General features: G+C 39.6%; 1 protein-coding gene across 15 annotated transcripts in view; it reads right to left on the reverse strand.

Annotated features, from left to right (window-relative positions):
* The window catches only part of Ptprk (protein tyrosine phosphatase, receptor type K), a 539,194-nt gene that overhangs the window by 252,050 nt on the left and 266,303 nt on the right, over positions 1-20,841 (reverse strand). For all 15 annotated transcript variants that reach the window (XM_013352406.2, XM_026787348.1, XM_013352405.2 and 12 more), the window contains exons 4-5: positions 12,754-12,835; positions 10,658-10,773 (exon numbers count right to left, since the gene is read on the reverse strand). In XM_013352406.2, coding sequence (XP_013207860.1) covers positions 10,658-10,773; positions 12,754-12,835 — 198 coding nt within the window. The remainder of the gene's footprint in view (positions 1-10,657; positions 10,774-12,753; positions 12,836-20,841) is intronic.

The following is a 20,841-nucleotide window of genomic DNA, read 5'->3' on the forward strand; positions in this document are numbered from 1 at the left end:
AAAACAGAATCACTCATCTTTGGGATGACAAAGCACAAATTTGCTATATTGAGAACAAATAAATGAACAAAGATTGCAGGAGCATCTCCTGGGCAATTCCAGATCTCATCAAATTGAAACTGGGATTAATCATCACACAGTGTGTGTGTGACAGGCATGAGTTAGAAAACAAGTTATATGAAAGCAGAGAAACATGGAAGTGTGCAGAGGCAGCAAAGGAAGAGCGAACAAGATAGAGAATCAGCACAAATAAATTATGTACAAAAATAACATCATGAAATATATTCTTTTGCATGCTTGTTTTAAAAATAAACAAACTACATAATAAACATAAAAGAAGTAAAATCCAAAAGGAAGTAAAAAGCTCAGCATTTTCAACTCAGGTAATTAAGGGCATTAAGGAATAGGAGTGTTAAGATAATGGAAGATGAGACCATTTGAACCTTTTGCTGTCACACCAGTTACCGCTTACACTGTGATCAAAGGACCAAATATGACCCTAGACCTGGCTGCAAATTCCTGGAAAATATAGAGGAAATGGAAGCATGTTGACCTGAAGTTAGGGAAAGAAAGTAAGAAGACAGACCTACAGATTAAAGGGCTTGTTTGTTTTAAATCAGAGTACACGATAGTGAGCAGCGACATAATTCAATGTCATGACAGTGATGGCTCAGATGTAGTTCAATAACAGAAGACTGCTGTAGATTGTACAATGACACATGCACACATAAGCACCTCTCTCTCTCTCTCTCTCTCTCTCTCTCTCTCTCTCTCTCTCTCTCTCTCATATACACATATGCATTTTCACATACAGTCATACAAAAATAATCAGATTAGGGAGTAGGTGGGTGACTGTTTGTAGAGACAAAAATATCAAGGATATAAATTAATTAACTCTGGATAGAATAAATGGGAAATTTACCGGGGGTTGCCGGCAATGTTTTATTCTTTACCTGTGTGGTTTCTGGTTGTCATCCCCCACCCCCTGCCACCGCAGCCAAATTTACTGGCATTTGAGGAGGATGCTCAGTAGACAAAGTGCTTGCTGCACAAGTTTGAAGAGATAATTTAATGTCCCTCCAAATTTCTGTTAAAAAAAAAAAAAAGCTGGGCATGGCGTAATGCACTTAGAACCCCAGCACTGGAGAGGGGACAGTCACCCTAGGCTACTCAGTGAGTTCCAGGGAGAAGACTAGGTTTCAAATCCAAGAGAGATGACTTTTGAGTCATGAGGGGTTAGATTATCCTCTGCCTCCCACAGATAAATCTATACCCAACACAAAAAGGGACAAATGTGTGTAAGCCCTTCCCCATACACAATCAGAGTCATGATATTTTTTTTTATTTAGACTGGCTTTCACTATGCATATTTTATTGTATTATAAAATAATCTCGTAAATATTGGATCTACTCATTGATCTGCTTTTCGGATGGAGAGAATCAACAGAGATAAATTGTGTATGCAAATGTCACAATGAAATATGTTACTTTGAGTGCTAATTTTAGTACTAAGTACTTTCTAAAAATAATTAAAAATAGGAAATTTAAAATAAAGTAGGAGAAGATGACAATTTCCCAAGGGAAGAGAGAAAGGTTTTGTCACAGTCAGATGTGATATGTATCACAGTGGTTCATTAAGGAAGGTGTGACGTGCCTGGCAGGAGAACACTCTGAAAGTTCTCTCTATACCAATTGCATGGGTGCTACCCTCAGGTACAGGACGATAACTGTTACTTGCAGACTTTGATAAGAAGAACTCTTGGAGGAGGTAAGGATTTGAAGCCTATGCCATTATCCTTCACTTACAATACTTTATGTAGTTTATATGTATATATAACCTAGGTTATATAAACTATTTTAAACACATCCATTGTGTCTATAAAGAACTCTTCATAAAGAAAGCATAAACTGCAAAATGAGAAGAATAATACTCCTAAAATTGGCCTATGATGAAACTTTCCCATGTTCATAGTGCAGCAAGGCACACATACATCCAAGATGTTAAAATGTCAAAGGTAAAATTTCCTGATCAATGATCCATGATTAGTGACTTTATCTCAAGATCTACACACAGGGCGCTTTATACAAAGACTTCCCAGGAAGACAGAATACAGTGCGAGAACTGCAATAATTAAACAGCAGAAGAAAAAAAAAATACTGGGCTTTTTAAGGTGATGGCTATTAGCTGCTAGTAAGTACTGAGTCCCTGGGGTGGAAGAGAACTCACTGTAAAACAGGAGATTCCTAGAAGAATCACTATTGTTTAATGAGAGGGTGAACAGAGACAATTAGAATTAAATAGCAGGCAAGATTCCATCTATCAATTTGCTTCCAGGTAGGCAGTGTGAAAGGCAAGGTCGAATCTACTCTCGTTTCTTTTCTGAGACCACAGACTCAAAAGCAAAGACACAAACAGTTTTCAAAGAAAAAAGAAATGTATCTCATGGACAAGACCAGGACCATCCACGGTTTGAATCTGCCACAGCTTCAAACTGTCCTAGCAAGTCTCACTATGGTGAAAGCCAACGTCCATTAGGACGTCTCACCTTTCACTCTTATTTCGGATCGTCTATAAGCAGTTACGAGAAAGAGCAAGAGGAATCGGCGGTTCCAGGGGCAAGGTAGTTTGAGTCAGAAAATGAGAGACAGACTAACTATAAAAGTCAAGCCTTGAGGTTTGGAGAATTACACCGCACAGCACCCCCATTTCCTCTTTTAACTGCTACCTACTAGATCCAAAATCATTTGTCTTCTTTAATCCGTGCCTCCCGCGGATTTTCCGATTGGCCTGCACTGTCCAGTCTGAGTCCTTTATTGTCTGATGTCAGTACTGCCAACAGCAGCTGTTGCTACTGCCAATTCTGTCCACGTTCATGCTCCAGCCTTGCCATTCATTTTATTTATCGCCCCTCCTCACAGCGACCCTTCAGGGAGGTCTTTCTTATACTGTTGCCCTGATTCATACAACTAGATGTTTATTTTTCTGTCTTCTAACGCAGCAGAAACAGCCACCACCCACCCATCTCCACTTCCATGGGTCTGTGTGTGCTGACTTCCTGGTCTTGCCAAAGCTTCTGTATCGGTCAAACATCTGTCTTTGCTGGGTACTTGCCTCTCTGAAATGATCGCTGATGCTATCTGTCTCGTCTCTCCTGAAATCATCTCTTGAGACTAAAAGGCCCTAGTTAAAAATGCAGCCTTAAACGTAGATCCTTTCCAGGAGTGTGAACAGCCTAGGCTGTGCTTGGATAGTTCGCCAGCTATGCTTCCAGTGCATCCTCCAGCAGCTTGTTAGGTCTCAGCAGTCCCACGGTTAAAGGGCTCAGATTTCAAATCAGCTTATATGACCAAACACATAGCTTCAAACCTAAGACCAGATTAGTGCACTTCAGGGATGTATAAATATCAAATTGTATATTGCTTATGTTAACCCTTAAAAGCTGAAATTCTATGAACCCCATTTCATCTTCCACAAACTTCCTGAAACATGCAAGCTGTCCCTTTAACCATACTGACATCAGTTTTTCAAATTTACTTCCTGTCTTGATAACTATATACTATCTTTGTTATTCTAGTATTTCAGACCTGCTGAAGACTCTCACAACGCCAATTATATACAAATGTCAAAAGTTTGAAAGTCCTCACATCTGAACAGCTTACAAAATATTAGATTTCTCTCCATTTTTTTTTTTCAGCTTTTGATGGCATCGATGCAACGTGCACATGAATTACCATGTGTAACCGGGTTAGTTTTGAAAACCACCCTCCATTACTTTTCGATAGATTTTTTTAAATAAAAACTATCCTATCAAGATATAAGTTTCTTCAGAAAACTTTTCTTCCCTCATGCAAAAAAAAAAAAAAATTCAAGGCGTTTTCTCTAAAGGAATAGAACCTATCATGAACAGTAAAATCCCTAGAAAATGGGGTGTGCTTCGAATTCCAGCTTCTCCCATGGACAGTGGAGACAAACCTTGATGTGGGAGCTTTGGAGATGGCTGGAGCCAAGGTGACATGGGAAACGCGGCCAGGACATATTTGGCCAGGTGAAGATTTTGCACTTTAAATCCTGCATTTTCCGAAACTCCTGTTTCACATCTTCATTCACATACAACCGTGGGCAGTCGCGGGACGCAGTTGTGGCAGCAGCGCCAACAGAATGTCACGTGATCGGAAGTTTCAGATCCACCATGTTGATAGACTCACAGCTGGAATCAGCTGGGACCAGAGGAGGTCAGCCTCTCTCCAGTTGTTTTTCAGAGCAATTTGCATCTCATTTTCCTAATTTCACTCTCCAATTACTACTCTCAAGCCATTGCCTAAATTATCCGTTGCTCCAAAAGGGATGACATTTCCTTTGGCTGAGAAACTCCCTGCCTTACACTACATTAGCAGCACTGTGCCTCACCAAGGGCAGAGTGGTGGCCAACTCTCTGGTTTTGGCAGGCCCGCTGAAGAGGCACCAGGCCAGTGCTAGGGGCGATTACTGACAGATTGGCCCAATTGTCATGGCTCTGCCTGCAGACTGCGTCCGACTATCCTATCCGTAGCACACTATACAGCCTCATTGCGACTCACCGAAACAAATGGTGCCACCAAACCTACCCGCACATTTGGCTCCATTCAATAAATCCAATGTTGAATTTCCCTGCCCAGTCCAATGATGCATGGGCGCCAAGCTCTGTGATGATGGATGGAGTTATTAGCATCTTAGGTTTTACACACAACCTGAAGCCAAAGCATATGGTCGGACAGATGTTCCAGCAAGGGGCTCTATTGGAGGTGCCATGTAGCTGTCCACTTACACTGGACCTTCGTGGAAGAATACTCGTCTATTTATCACAGTATGACCCATTTCAGCCCTCCTCCATCCCTAGATTATAAGACATCCTCAGAAACCCCAAAGCAGCCTTCCTTTATATTTTAGTGAGATTCAAGATCACAAATTACCTTGGAACTTAAACAAATCGTTTTAGGTGGACAGGATTTACAAAGGTTCCCACAATGTGTTTGGGCCGTTGTCATCTCTATAATGATCAGTACTGCCAGTAAGTGGGACACTCCAAAATCAAGTGTGGCTTATTAAACTGTCCCTCAGTTTATTTCTTTTAGTTAAAATCTGTATACAGAGAATTTGACAGGGGTAGCTTTTGGATTACAGGTGCATACTCATTGATACAATGTTCCAGCTAAGTTCTGTGATGTCCATGGTACCCCAGAAATGGCTCAGTCCCAGTCCAGTCCAGTCCTCATCTCCTCCACGAGACCAAAATATGGGGCTAGGAAATAGTTCAGCAGTTAAGGGCAATTGTTGCCCTTACAAAGAACCTGAATTTGGTTCTCAGGACCAAGAATGCAGTTCACAACCATCGGTTACTAGAGTTTTACAGGGCCCAATGCACTCTTCCGACCTCCACTGACACCAGGCATAAACATGGTGTACATACCTATACACAAGAAGGATAGTGATATATACAAAACAAATAAACATAAAAAATATGAAGAAAGCCACTATTTTGATTACTCATTTTCTGTGTTCTAAAAGGTAGTTGCTTGTAAAAATAAATGGTTTCTTAAATTAACTTTTATTGTAAGAACAACCAAATGAGATAATATGCACTGAATTATTTTCCGTCTCTCTCTTATTTAAAATACACAATACTGAGATTCATGTGTGCACCGTGACATGCACCAATAGTTCGTTGTTTATTGTTAAGCACTAAAGCAAATCCTATGGCTTAAATGGAAACCAAGCTGCTCATACATTCTAATGCTAAGGCTCCTTTAAAAATTTAAGCTATGAATTATGGTGAATAAATATGTTACAGACATGTCTGAATATCTCTAGAGTCGGTTTGTAAAAGACACTAATGCAACCTGTTGGTCATTTGCTTATAAATTCACTGTTGAACTATTTGAAGAAAAGTAACAGGTATGCCAGGCTGGCCTCAAACTTCCCTAGATGGACTTTAATCTTCGAATGCTTTTGCCTTCACTTGCTGAGTAACTGAGACTGCAGGTGTGGGCCACCATGCTTGGCTGATGTAGCACTGGGGACTGCACCCGGTTGCTTCATGTATTCTAGGCAACCAGACTACCAAAGGAGTTACATAAACCCCAGTCCTATTCACTTGTGATCAGGCGCATTATCGCTATTCATATAAAAAAAGATAGCATAAAAAAGGAACATGTACAATATTAACCTATAAAAGATGTAACCTCATATTGGCTTCCTGTATGAACATTATCATCCTGTCTCAGGAATATAGGCAGATATTTTTAAATTATTATTATATTTAAAAAATATTTCAGCATATATGTAAAATTCTACTGGTGTTCTTAATTCCTGTAACCATAGTTTAACCATAAGCCTTAACATGTGGACTACCAATTTTCTAGAATTAGAGTTCCTTAGAAATAAAACAAAAAGCTAAAAAAATAATAAAAAACATATTTACAAGCAAAAAAATTAATATTGTTAATTTGGCAAAACTGTTGCGCATTTAAGCCCACAACACATATGACTTCACTGGGCTTCATGAAAGGAGAGGAAGGTGCATTGCACAGGACTAAATAAAGGCTTTATCCTGTCTCTTTTACTATATCGAAAACTGTGTTTTATACCAAATGACAATATACATAACGCAAGTTTTAAAAACTATCTCCCAGAAAGCCTCAGAATTTCATTACAGGGCTAGCCTATAGACTACCAAACCATTTCAGAAAGTGTTTCAGCACACTGCACTACGGACAGTGAGATTACTCACTGGGGACAAGAAGGTCACATATTTTGTAATAGTACTCTATATACCTAGAGAAGAACGTCTTCAAACACCAGTTGGATAATTCCATGGACTCATGCTCTTCTAAGCTCCTACAGCCACCATGATAGAAAGAGAGAGATGTCCTGGGTTTGCTTAGAGTCTCTAAATGTTTACTCTCCCATTCACCTCTCAACTTACATAACAGGCATGCCACTAGAGACAATAAAACTTTTAGAAGTAAATATCACAGCGCAGAAACTACAAGCAGAGAGAGACTGCATGCCTCAGATGTTCTTGTGTTCTGGAAACCTGAAAAGGACACTTACGATAAGGAATCACACTAGGCACCCTCCAGGGAGGAGTGTAGCATGTTGCTTTTCTGTTAAAATGGAATACTGGAGGCTGCCGGACCTTAGGGTACTTCAGTCCATAATGAAACATTTTGCTGATTGAATTACCACAATGTGACCTGTACTGTGTGGATGACCTGGGATGCTGACCGCCACTTACTATTCCACCCAACTCCATGGTACGGCACACCGCCACCTACTCTAGAAGAGAATGTGGTAACCTTTACTGAGCTGATGCAGGTACATTCATTCTTGGTCTTCTGGGCAGACATTTTCAGCACTTGTTCATACAATGAAAGTTAATTGAAGAGACCATTTCTTTTCATATAAATCTAACAGCATAAAATTTTTACAATATTCCATTACAAAAAGAAGGTTATCAAAGGCCATACTTCAGATCATCACAAATAGTAGAAAGACCAAATTAAATGTTTCAGAGATGCAAAGGATTTTAGTCTCCACCAAACATCTTCTCTTATAGATAAGGAAACATAGGCCCAGCCAGGCCACTGAAATCTAAGCTTATCACAAGGAACGAGGTTAGAAGCAGTAGAGATGAGGTTAGAATTCATCCCTGGTCTTCTGAAGCACAGTATGTTATTCTCTACCATAAATAAAAATAACCCAACATCTGTTCATATGACTAAGTATGCATGGCTTCACCATGGAATCACAAATCTTCCTGTTGACTTTTTTTTTTTACTACCTTTGGCAAAACATAATTGCTTTTGAAGTACTAAGCAATATTTGATAGGCTCGTGTATACATATAAGGACCTGTCAGTCTTGAGTGGTTAACAGTTACATAGAACCACTACAAAAAATGTTTCATTTAAGGAACTGAAATCATGGCTCAATTTTTTGTTCTTCCAGAGAATCTGGGTTCAATTTCCAGCACCCACAGAACAGCAAACAGCTATCTGAAAACTCCAGTACCAGGAAATGTGGTGTTCACTTCAGGCCTCTTTGGGAACCGTGCACGCATGTGATTCACAGAAACACACAAAGTCAAAACAAGCCTTGCTGGTGGTACACACCTTTAATACCAGCACTTGGGAAAGACAGGAAGGCAAATTTCTGTGAGTTTGAGCCAGCCTGGCCTACATAGATAGTTATAGGCCAGGCAAGACTATATAATGAGACCATGTCAAAGAAAATTACAAAAGTGAAACACTCATACAATAACTAATCAATTAAAAAATGTTTTCTATAAAAGCATCACTACACTATGTAACTTCTATATTTTAGTGTCTTTTTGAGTGGAGTGTAAAGAATAATTTGAGAGAACAATATTAAGTAAAGTTGTGTGGCATTACTGAAAAAAAGTAGAATTGCTTGCTTTTCAGTCTGCAAGTTGAACTTGCACATTGCTGGAGATCCATGCAATGTCAATGTCAAAGTTGGAAATAAAGACACAAAATCACTTTCCGTGGCCAATGCAGAGTCCAAAGAGGAGACGAGTAAATAGAACAGAGCAAAACTTCCAACTAGTGTTTTCTATCATTACTGCTTAAAAAAACGGCAGAAGGAAAATTTCAAGAAACCATAAAAAAATGAGCCAATCCACAGAGAGGAAGCCCAAAAAAATGTGTGGGATTTTGACTGCAGCCCACTCGGACCAGCACGGTCCAGAAAGGCTTTGTTGCCTCAAGGCAGCTGGTGTCTGTGGATACAAAACCCTTTTTATTTCAATGTCACATTAAATCCTGGAGCATAAAACCAGTGGCAGACTGCAGAGCCATTTCTGGTTCCCCAAGAACAGACTATTGCTCTTGCAGCTTACACCAAATATCAACCAATGTTCCCATTGTACTGGAAAATAAAAAAGATGCAGTATGATTAGAAAATACGTCTGAAATCCTTTGCTAAACTACTTACTTTGGCAGACAGAAAGATCTAAGAAAATAGCCTTCACATTTAGTCCATAAGACAGATTGTACATTATACAATATGCTCCCTGGGATAAAGTATCCTAGTTCCCAATATCTGTGAATAGGAAGAATAGGCAACATGAGCAAAAAGAAGGAAGCCATTTTTTTTCCTTTTTTAAATTTGGGCTAAAAAGAAGGTATTATAATGACTGCAAATCAAATAAATTACCAAAGTAGTGATAAGTGGGTTGATGTAACATGATGTACGTCTACAGTAACACCTAATTGGACTGATACAGGAATCAGGTGATGTCTGAACACCTAGCATAATCCTAGACATTATACTATATCTCATTTTAATGATGATCCACTATAACCACCATCCCTAAATAGCTGGAAGCTAGTAAGTAGCCTTCACACTAATTTCACTATTCTGAAGATAATAGCAAACTAAATCTCCATATCTGTGTTCACAAAACTCATTTAACATTTCAATGTTTTGTCCTTAAGAAATCTGCTGGCATTGACAGGAACTGAAAATTCTACACAAGTCAAATCCCTTTCCTTCCTGTGATGTATATAGAGCAGACTATCAACAGATGAGAAGTTAGTAAAGGTCTTGTCTCATGGGCCTTAGAAGCTGTGTGTGGATCGCCTGAGACAACAGAGAGGTGGCTGTGGCAGCATTATGTCTCAAGTACTAGCCCTGAAGTGGAAAACACAGGGACACATCTGGGGCTCACCAGACGGTCAGTTTAGCCTAATGAGAAAAGCCCAGGTTCAGTGGGAGACCTTGTCTCCAAATAATGCAGAAAGCAATTAAGGAAGATATACAATGCCCCCCTCTAGCTTCCAAACACATATACGCATGTACTTATTCAACTACACACACCTATTTGGACACACACATACACAAAGGGTTGCCTTTGTCGCACACCTCCCAGCACGCCCCCTCCTAGCACCTAAGAGTGACAGCAAGATTTTCAATACTTTCGCTGAATGCAAAACGATTTCATGCTCTCCAGATCTTTCTGATTCTTTTGAAGCATCATGGCATGTGCATTTCGCCAACATGCATGTCAGTCACAGTCAATCCAAAAAGCATATATTAAGGGTTTAACATGCACAAGATGAATATCCAAATGTCAGATCTGTAATCAACTTGTATACAGAAAGTTCTGAGAGAGAGAGAGAGAGAGAGAGAGAGAGAGAGAGAGAGAGAGAGAGAGAGAGAGAAACTTCCACTGTTAGCCTTGCAAGTTCCATCTTGAAATGCTTACAATTCTTAAACTAAGAGTGTCTGGCAGTCCCTATGTGACTGCTGTCTTCTTAGTTTGCTTTTCAAAAAATATTTATTATAAAAATTTAGTTTTACTTCTTTTTCCATGTATTGGAAAGTCTAAGAATCAGTAGCTGTGACTAGACATCAATACCAATATCAATTAATTATACACCATCACTTCCTTTGTTAGATTATTTAAAAGTAAAGTGTGTGTTATGACTCTCCAGAAAGCCAAGTAAATCTAATTTATGCAAACAGCCTTCCCACATGCATGAGGGGCAGAAAGCAGAGAGGAGAGAGGACAGGGAGACTGTGTATAACAACCACAAACAACACAATGATGGTTTTTACTCAAGTAAAGCCTTCAGCTCAGCAGCTAATGGTGTCTTACCTGCAGCCATAGCTTGTTATGCACAGCGTCTCTCCCTGTAGCAATGCACTGAAAGGTAGCATTCTGCCCTGCGTTGACCTCCACATCACCCAGACGGAGGAAATGAGGAGATTTATCTGTGAAAACAGGGAAAAATACATTTCGTTCACAAGAAAAAAAAATACATCATGCAACTTTTTCACAAGAGAACACTGTTATTATGCCCACAAATGTCTAGCATTAATATTCAGAGGAAACCTCACGTTCCCGTTTTCTAGAGCACACCATTTCTTCTCTTACTCTGCCTTCTGAATGCCGCACATGCATATCAGCTCGTCTTTCATAGAGACTGAAGACTCAAGGCTCACTGCTAATAGCTGCTCTTGCAGGTTAGTGATAGTAAAAGTTGTGTTCAAAGGAAGCCAAAGAGATTTTAAACAGGTAGCTATCAGTCTATGACAACCAGAATGGAGGCATATCAAGACCCTAACATTCTGATAGCTATGTGGTCTCGTAACTATTTAACGAGACACAATTTATCCAACTGGATAACTATTCCTCCAGTTTTTCAAACTTAAAGAGTTGTATACCAGACAAGGAAACATTTTTGATTATTAAAAACAGAATATCTCCTTCCTGCTTGCTTATAGCCATTGGAAAGTTCCCGAGAAGAAGCATCACACAAACAGAAGAAGCAGCGTCTGTAGCATGGAGCATTCTCATGAGGGGTTTGACTGTCAAATCTGTACTCACTATGAAGTTCCTTTTAAATCGGAAGCCTAATCTATTTTTTTATTGAAGGAAAAAATGCACAGCCAAAGCTAAGCCTCAGGGAAGTTACACAATAATATTACACAACCACACCACATAGCCAATGCCGTTGCTGTGCCCAACTCATAATCATCAATTTCTTTATCTTCAAAAACCTTTATTTGGCACCTGACATTTAAGATGTAGACATGAAAAACAGACAAAAATACAATACAGTTATACTGTGGAGTAAGTGAGTTTAGTAAGCCCACTTGAACTTGAACAGTGAGGAATCACACTGTTACCTTTCTGAGCATATAACACAGAGGATAAATGATTTGATCTTTGGAACCTCTTTCTCTGGGACTTCAGCTGGAGCGCAAGGGGAGGAAAAAAACCTCACAATTGAGCAAGAACAACTTGAACCAAAACAAACTCCAGCCCAGCAGTACCACAACACTGACCAGTAATGCAAATCCACAGGTCTCTGTCTCAGCATGACTACCATGAGATAACAGCCAACCTCTGTGTTCTTTGCTGTTAACATGATACAATCACTAAGCAGGGGCACGAGCCTTGCCCCTGATATGTTGACCTCATAAATTATGCTCACAGTGCATTAGCGATGCCTCACCCTGGAGGCTACGGAGCACAAGGGGCCTCTTACACAGGACCTGTCATATTTTGTTACTGGGAGGTCATATCAGGAAGAAAGTCTGAACTGCCGTCTGTAACTTCTTCCTGGCCCTCCTTACGGCTTGCAATAACTGATCTGGGGAATGTGATTCAGCACAAACTGAAGTATGAAGTCTGAAAAACTGTCAGCACTTATCAAGGCTCTCACAAAAGAGTGTCAGCAAACTGAGATTTGCTTTAACACTTTATTTATTTAGTGCTGATTAATTCATATATTTAGGATAATAATTAAAAATAGACCCAAGTTTGGAAGAAGGTGAGTGGATTCATGATTTTCACTTCCCACAGTATAAAATTAACAGATCAGATACCTTAGACAGCTTTTTGTTTCCTCTGTTATTGAACTAGGATTTGTTACTTGCCTCTGTTTTCCTAGAGAATGGCAAGATATTCCATAGGTTTAGAATGTCTTCGTGTAATTGCGTTTGCACTTACATTTTGTTGTCACTAATTAAAAACAAATAAAATAATCATATCATACATGTAGTTACATGTTGGGAGAAAACTTGATTTGAAAATACTAGTAAACACTTCAGTGTTTTTTCCATGAAGCCTGAGAGTAACAATAAAATGGACAACAATGTCCAGTCAATAAACAATCAACAGTCCCTGCCAATCCAAGGCGTGTGTTGAAAGAACACAGAAAAATACAACTCTTAATCAAAACCTACCACAAGGATAACTCAGGACTTGGATGTCATCAATGGCAATATAACCGCTTCTCCCTCCTGAGACTTCAGCCTCAAATATTACCTGTCAGGAAGAAATGGAAAACATTTACAACAGTCACTTTTAAAGAATGTCCACAGTAGAAGATAGCTATAACGCCCTAACAGGAAATTTGATTTTTCTTCACTAGAAACTTTTAACAGTATCTCTTATATACTTTGATTCCTTTCTTTTCTTTCTTTCTTTTAGAAGGAAAGAGGGTTGAGACAGGGTTTCTCTGTGTAGGCTTGGCTATCCTAGAATTAGCTCTGTCGATTAGTCTGGCCTCTAACTCAGAAAACACCTCCTGTCTCTGCCTCCTAAGTGCTGGGATTAAAGAAGTGCACCACCATGACCCAGTTGGTATTTTGATTTCTTAAACCTTCTGCATATAACCAAAGTCAAGTTTGGATAGTAGCTAAATGACTGAGTTCACACAGTTCCAATATGCTTAAGGAGGTACTAAGGAATGTTGCAAGATTTCGTGATAACTTACAAGTTATGTCAGGAAGTTAGTTTGCCAGCAGTTCCAAATGATCAATTCTCAATAAAATAAAATAAACCAAATACAGTGCCATATCATAGAGTTTTACTGATAAAATTTTATTGATTTATTTTACTTTACATATGCATATATTGTGTGTCTATGTATATATGTAACGAAACTACATGAAGTATTGTCTTTTAAACCAATGTGTTGTGATGAAACTCATGTTTACAGTAACAATGTAACATAAAATGAGAATGATCAAAAAAATGGCTAATAGATGAGAAATAATCCAGAAGGTGCAGAAAGTCCGTTTTCTAGCAGCCATGTCAGAACTTAAATGAGAATCTAAAGGGAAAAAAATAATAGTTATGTTGAAATAGACAAGGCAGAAGATGCTGATTGGTAGGTGTGAAGAAATACAGATCATATCAGGAACCTAGTCAGAAAAGCAATAAAGATCAATATGCAAACCTGAAGAACAAGATCACTACCAAGTACATTTTACTACCGCAAACCTGATTTCCCTTGGGCACATGCAAGGGGGCCTGCGGAGATGTAACTGGACATCACTGAGGAAGACTGGGTGAGTTCAAGGGGAAGGAACAGAACTGGAAGGAAGTGAGCTACCAACTGAAGAGTTTAATGGATGAAAAGATGGCAGGCTGAGAAGAAAACAGAGATGCAAGCTACTGGAATAAAAGCCAAGATTGACAAGAGAGCTAGCATATGTAAATTCAATGAAGTAGGACCAAGTCCTGACTAGAAATAAAGAGAAGAGCTCAGCAGGTTCAGCCAGGTCAGCCCTGGCACTATTCTGAGTATTGTGTCAAGGAGTTACAATATCAAAACAGGGCAGGTATCTGCAGGTATCTTACACAAACTTGAAAGCAAAGATACTTTCCAGTACCATCTGCTGCTCTCCAGGTGTTTCTCCTTTGTGGTGGAGATAGTTGTGAATCCTGGAATCAGGCTGTAGTTCTGGTAATGTAAACATTGAGGATTTCTGATGGGAGCCAGTAAAGACCAGGGAGATTGAAAAGGTTGTACATAGTGGACAATGAGGACTACTAAGAACTCAAGAACAATGGCAATGGGTTTTTGATCCTACTGTACGTACTGGCTTTGTGGGAGCCTAGGCAGTTTGGATGCTCACCTTACTAGGTGGGTGGTCCTTGGACTTCCCACAGGGCAGGGAACCCAGATTGCTCTTTGGGCTGAGGAGGGAGGGGGAGGGAAATGGGAGGCGGTGGCGGGGAGGAGGCAGAAATCTTTAATAAATAAATAAATTTAAAAAAAGAAAAGGTTGTATAAAAGCTAAATAACAACTTGCAGATTTGGGAGGTTGGATTTTGAAATATGACTTTAAGAAATACTTTCTAATATACAAGAAAGTCCAGTGAAAATAAAATTTAGAAGCATCTGTTGGTAGTAGCCATTGGTAGAACTCTGGTAACCTTGGCCAGATCATTCTTACTGTACTGGATGAAGGGAAGTGTCTCTGATGAGATCTGGGATGGCATTCACCAAATCCTAACTTTAGAAAATGTAGTGCCATAAACTACCATGCATGTGCATGCTTGCTTCTGCTTGACAGGAAGGAAGGTAAGTAAATAAGTAGATAGACAGGTAGGTAGGTAGGTAGGTAGGTAGGTAGGTAGGTAGGTAGGTAGGTAGATACATACATACATACATATATACATACATACACAAGTAGATAGATCCATAGATAGTTTGGATGGATGGATGGATGGACGGACGGACGGACAGACAGACAGACAGACAAAAAGATAGAATGCACAGGAGCTAAAGTTTGGAACCCAGAAATATTGATGAGGAGACAGAAAGATTGTAAAAGACATAGGATCAGGGAGTTTGTTGTGAGACTGTGTCCCCTAGAAATGTCAGAAGTTACACCCCTACAGACTGCCTATGTATGAGCTGAACAAGCACAACAAAAATAGACTCGCCATTGTCGGGGGAGGAAAGACCACGAGGCTTCAACTCGACACAAAGAACTACAGGCAATGAAGGAATACTGAGGGCAGGAGAAAAAGTCTTCTCCAGGGAAGAGAACACAAATTGGTTGTCCAATACCAAATAGTCATGTCTTAACATACATATAAGGTAACACTATACAGACTGACTAGATTATATTTAGGAATGTATGTATATACATATGCATGGATCTACAGAAAAACAGTGAAAAAGACACCAAGAATTTGAAAGAGAACAAAGTTTGAGCAAAGTAAGCAAAATTTGAAAGGATGGGCATAATGAGAGGTTTTAGAAAAAGAGGAGGGGTAAATGATGTGATTATATTACTATCTCAACTAAACAATCAAAAAATTATTCCTGCAATCTCATAGGGTAGCTGTATCATTTTCCACAACTTTATTTTGAAAAAGAGTTAAGAACAGAGCTGGATGAAGCAAGATGCACCAGGACACCCAGTCTTCAGGGGACTTCAGTTACAGTTATCAAACAACGTCCTGATGGGATTAGGCAACAGGTCAGGAGGATGCCACTTAAATTGAATTTAGGCTTTAGTTTCAGTTGAAAGTCTAAGCTTTTAAATACACTTGAACTGTTCTTTAAAAGTCAGTGTCATTTGAACTAGCACACCAAAGAGAGATTAAGGGACAGAATGGAAGATTTTAACATTAATCCCACCCCACTCTTTCTCCATATTCCTACATCTGCCAGAAGCCAATAAAAATGGGGGGAAACAGGTGAGAACATGTGGTTCCTCTTTATTCCAGCCACTCCCTCCACAGTCTCCTGATCACTCTTTTCTATTCACACTTTGTCCTTTGCGTCTACAGATGTTACTAGAACAGGTGAAATTGAAAAGAAAAGCGTGTCTTATAAGAGGAAAAAAAGCGGGGCTGGAGAGATAGCTCAGAGGTTAAGAGCATTGCCTGCTCTTCCAAAGGTCCTGAGTTCAATTCCCAGCAACCATATGGTGGCTCACAACAATCAGTAATGGGGTATGGTGCCCTCTTCTGGCCTGCAGGCATACATACAAACAGAATATTGTATACATAAAACATAAATAAATATTTTTTTAAAAAAGAAAAAATATTCTAAAAAAAAAGAGGAAAAAAAGCTTTAGGAGAGAAAGTTGGCTGATTTGTTAATGTGAAAGTGGAGAGGAAGGTAGAAGGAATACTCAAAATATCAATTTTAACACCACCAGTTGCTAAAGACCTGAACCGTGGTTTGGTGCAAACCAGAGAACAGCATGGAAAAACTTCAGTAACATTTAACTTAGGTGCTGATGAGAGAAAACACTTTCTTCAGGCTGAAAAGGCTACAGTAGACTCCTCCTCTCCTAGTTCTCAACTCCTCAGGAAATCACAGACATCAGAGACTCCCAGGCCCAGAAGATGCATACTGTAAGTATATAATACAGCTTTTAGGATGCAGTTTTCATAGCAGTGTATGGAAAATGTTACTGGTGTGACTATCATTACAGCATCTACATGTGACAGCTGTAAGAACCCTGGGAGAACAAGTTACATGTGCTTGAATAATGTTTCAAGGAAAGGAAGTAGCCAAGGAAAAAGTCATCATGTTTTTTAAACACATTTTAATAAATAAAGCACAGGTCGCTGAACAGCTGAGGGCTGTGGCTATTTCAGTTTGTTCTGGTCTGAACAGACTCAAGGATTCAAACTTCTTGACATATCCTGGTGCTACTTTAGAGTTCTCTAACTTCCCTCGCTCCCCATAAATGTGAGTTTAAACAACATTACTACACCCTTGAGGAAAACTTATTTGTTCATTTAAATTGAGGTTTATTCAGGACAATAAATTTAGGCCAGAATTCAAAAGGAGGCAAAATGATTGGCTCTTCATTAAAGTGGGGGGAAAGGGTAAGTTTTCTTTCTAGTGACCTCATTTTCCCTGCTAAATGCTGTCTCTGCCTCATTAACAGAAGCTTGGAGAGATTTCTGAGCTCGGATTCCTTTACTGCTAACGTTGGACTCAGCGCTATCACTTCGCGGAGCCGTCACCTTGCGAGGCTCTTCTGTCCAGTCAGGGGAAACGAATCCCAGCAGTTTAATTACGCAGCTTGCTGAGGCTAATCTTCAGGTCAGAGCTGATGTGGAGTGTCAAGTGCTTGACCTGGGCTTCCCAGAAGGAGAGCAGAAGAAGCCATGCCAGCTGTCAATTTTAACCTGTTCGTGGAGGCGCCCTGGGGACAGGGAGCAAGGGTTCTGCCTTTGGTGCTGTTTCTACTTCACTCCATTACCTGAGATGCAGAAGGTGAGGGTTCTCATCAAATTTCTGCTAATCCAGCAACATTCCCGGATTATTAACTAAACAAATGAAGTTGAATTAAAGTGGAAGAGCAAAAAGTGGTATTCCCTACAGAAGGAGGACAATTTTATCCTCTGGCAAATGGAATCGATGCAGAGGAGAAAACATTTCACCACTTCGCATCATGAACACTGAACCTGGGGTCACCAAGCGTGGCTCTCCTTGTGGGTCTGCTGTCTTGGGGCACTCAAGAAATCACTTGACTATGGGGCTATGTAGCTTCACCTGGACACCTCCGATCTTGCTTACAAAGTAGGATGGATCCCTGTGAAGAGCCAATGGTCTAGGTAAAATGATGAATTGATGAGTGAAATGCCATGCGAGACACTGTGGGTTACTAGAAAGATGGGAAAGCTATTCACGCTTAATTTTCTTTCACTACATATAGTGGTAAATGCCCAAACTCCCAAGTTAGCTCTGTGCTGAGTTCATACTCCTTAATTATCACTTCAAATCGTATATAAGCTTATATAAATTAACTTGCATAGCTTTAGCTAACATAAAATTTAAACTTCAGTTCCCTTCCCTAAAAACAGGAACTATTAACATCTACCTCAGAACTCAGATAAAGAATATGAAACAGCACAGTCCCTGGCCCACAGAGACTCCTGGATGAAAAGTGCCATTGCAGCCACCATGGGAGAAAAGGAAATCAAATTTCCTCCTGTTCCTGTCTCCTCTCTTCAAGACACAAAACACACAGTCAGTTTCCGAAGAATATAAAATCGTCCCGTATTTCATTCCTATAAACTTTCTTAAATCTATGGCTTTGAGATTTCAACTTTTAAACAGTAAACTGTGCTAATGTAAAAGAAATCCACAGTAATTAGACATTTGCCTTCATTTATAAAAGGGGCAGGCTTCCATAATGGCCAAGACTGTCACCTGTAAAGCACACAAAAGTCACAGAGACTGCAGCTCCAACCACAGGCGTTTTCAGCAAAGCACATGTTTTCTGTACCTCTCACCGCAAGTGAGACCTTAAAAGGCATATTTATCTTGTACCATCTCATTTTTATAACAATTTTAATTCTTATCATTGCCTTCTCTTCCTCAAGTGAGCTTCAATACATGAATACTTGTACTTTGCTTGTTTTCTTTTTGAGAAATATATAGTCTTAGCAAGTAGCCGAGACTCACCTCAAAGTAGCTATGTGGCCCAGAATGGCCTCGAACTTAGAGTCATTCTGCTTCAGCTTCCTAGGACTGGCATTACTCATGTGGACATGAATATTATCACCCCTCAAGGCCTCATGCAAGAACATCTTCCCTCTCCCCCTGCACTTTCTGCCTTGATGGGATTGAAAGGAGAGTGTGGGAAGGCTGGAGATTGGGAAGAGCTGCAAACATGCAGAGATGGAAAAGGAAACTCTAACTTGGGGGAAAGTAGAGCTCAACGTCGGAAAAAGGAAGAGCTGTCAGAATCAATACTGTTCAAGCACTGGGTAAAGGCAGATTGAATGCACTCTGTTGTCTGCACCACTGAGGCCAGAGGGCAGAAACTAAGGACCTAACTGTGTAGGTGGTAGTACTGAACCCATGCTGAGCCACGGCCAGAAAAACAGAGAAGAGTTTATAACCTTCTAAATCAGTGGTTCTCAACCTATGGAGCACGACCCCTCTGCTAGTCAAATGATCATCTGTAGATTAGATATTTACATTATGATTCATAACAGTATCAAAATCACTATTATATAGTAACAATGAAAATAATTTTATGACTGGGGAATCACCACAAGATGGGGACCTGTATTAAAGAGTCTGGGAAGGCGAGAAACGCTGTTTACAGGAAGTCTGAGTGAATAGACAACGATTAAATGAAGGGTCAAAGAAAATATGGGATAAAAGGAAAACGTTGTTTCATTTCAAGATGAGAAATTCTTAAACGCAGTTATAAGTTAATGGAGATGATCCACCTTGATAGGAAATATTTGGGGATACCATGGTGAGGATGGATAATGGCATAACGCTGGATGAGAGCTACACTTTAATTTGATTAATTTAATTTTAACTTTAGGATTTATGGGTAAAGGAGAATCTATAATATGATCTTAATTTTCTCAGTTCTTAAAAAAGGAACTATAGCTGAAGCTTAGAATGCATGAAACGATGGAGAAAAGAGGAGAATGAGAAAAAAAGATAAAGAAAAGAATACCGCACTCGGGATTTCTAGTGAGATTATAGCGCCAACTAAAACTGATGGTTCTAAATAACTCTTGATCAAAATATATCATGTGGTATAATTGTTAGCATCGTTTGTGTGGGTTTAATATCCCCCAAAAGTGGGTACAATAAAATATAGATAAAAGCTTTATTTAAAGTATTAGATACATATGGAAATCACAATAAAGTCAAACTTTAATATAAGTTGATGAGTTGACAAAGGACAGATGGCTCGAAGGATGAAGCTGCCTAAGAAGAAGCTGGGATATGTGAGCGTAATGACTACAATAGAAGCAACAGTCAGTCCTGTAGTTAGAAAGGGAAGGTGGACGTGGGAAGTCAGGACCAAGGTAAGATGGTTGTAAAATAAATTTAGCCAAAGCTAGCTCGTTCTCAGCAAGCCCTAGCCATCCTCCTGTCTTCACCCCACACAACACTGGAGTTATAGGTATGTGTGTGGCCATGCAGGGTGTAAGGGTGCTAGAGATTGAAACTCAGCCCCTAACCTGTTCAACAAGTACTGTTACCCCCAAAGTCACCTCCCCAATCCGTGTAAAAGTAAAGTTTTTAGTGTTCATCTCCTTTGCCAAAATACAAGGCAGGGATGGGTGGTGTTCTGCACATCATGGAAGAACCACAAGGACCCTGTTGACAGAGATGGAATCAGCTTCAACATGCGAGAGAAAGAAACTACTTAATATTAGTGAATTCTAGTAAACTGTTTTGCCTCCCAGGAAAAAATAGGATTGGGTACTCAGCTCAGTTTACCTAGCATAAAATTTTGTTGACATAAGAAACTGATGCTCCCTTGAGAAACCTAGAGATAATTTTACCACACTAAGTTAGAAATCATGAAAACATAATCACTTCCCTTGAATAGTTAAATAACACTGTAAGGCATCAATTTCTGCTGATAGGTCCCAAAAGATCTTCTACAGAGTATATTAAGTAAAAAGTAAAAATTCTATAATCTAATTTATTTTCAAGTATATTTTCTTAAAAAAAAAGAAAGGCAGGAAAGAAGGAAGGCAGGAAGGACAGAAGGAAGGAAGGAGGGAGGGGACCGGATGCTTAT

This window comes from Microtus ochrogaster, linkage group LG9 (assembly GCF_000317375.1).
Source record: "Microtus ochrogaster isolate Prairie Vole_2 linkage group LG9, MicOch1.0, whole genome shotgun sequence".
NCBI lineage: Eukaryota > Metazoa > Chordata > Mammalia > Rodentia > Cricetidae > Microtus > Microtus ochrogaster.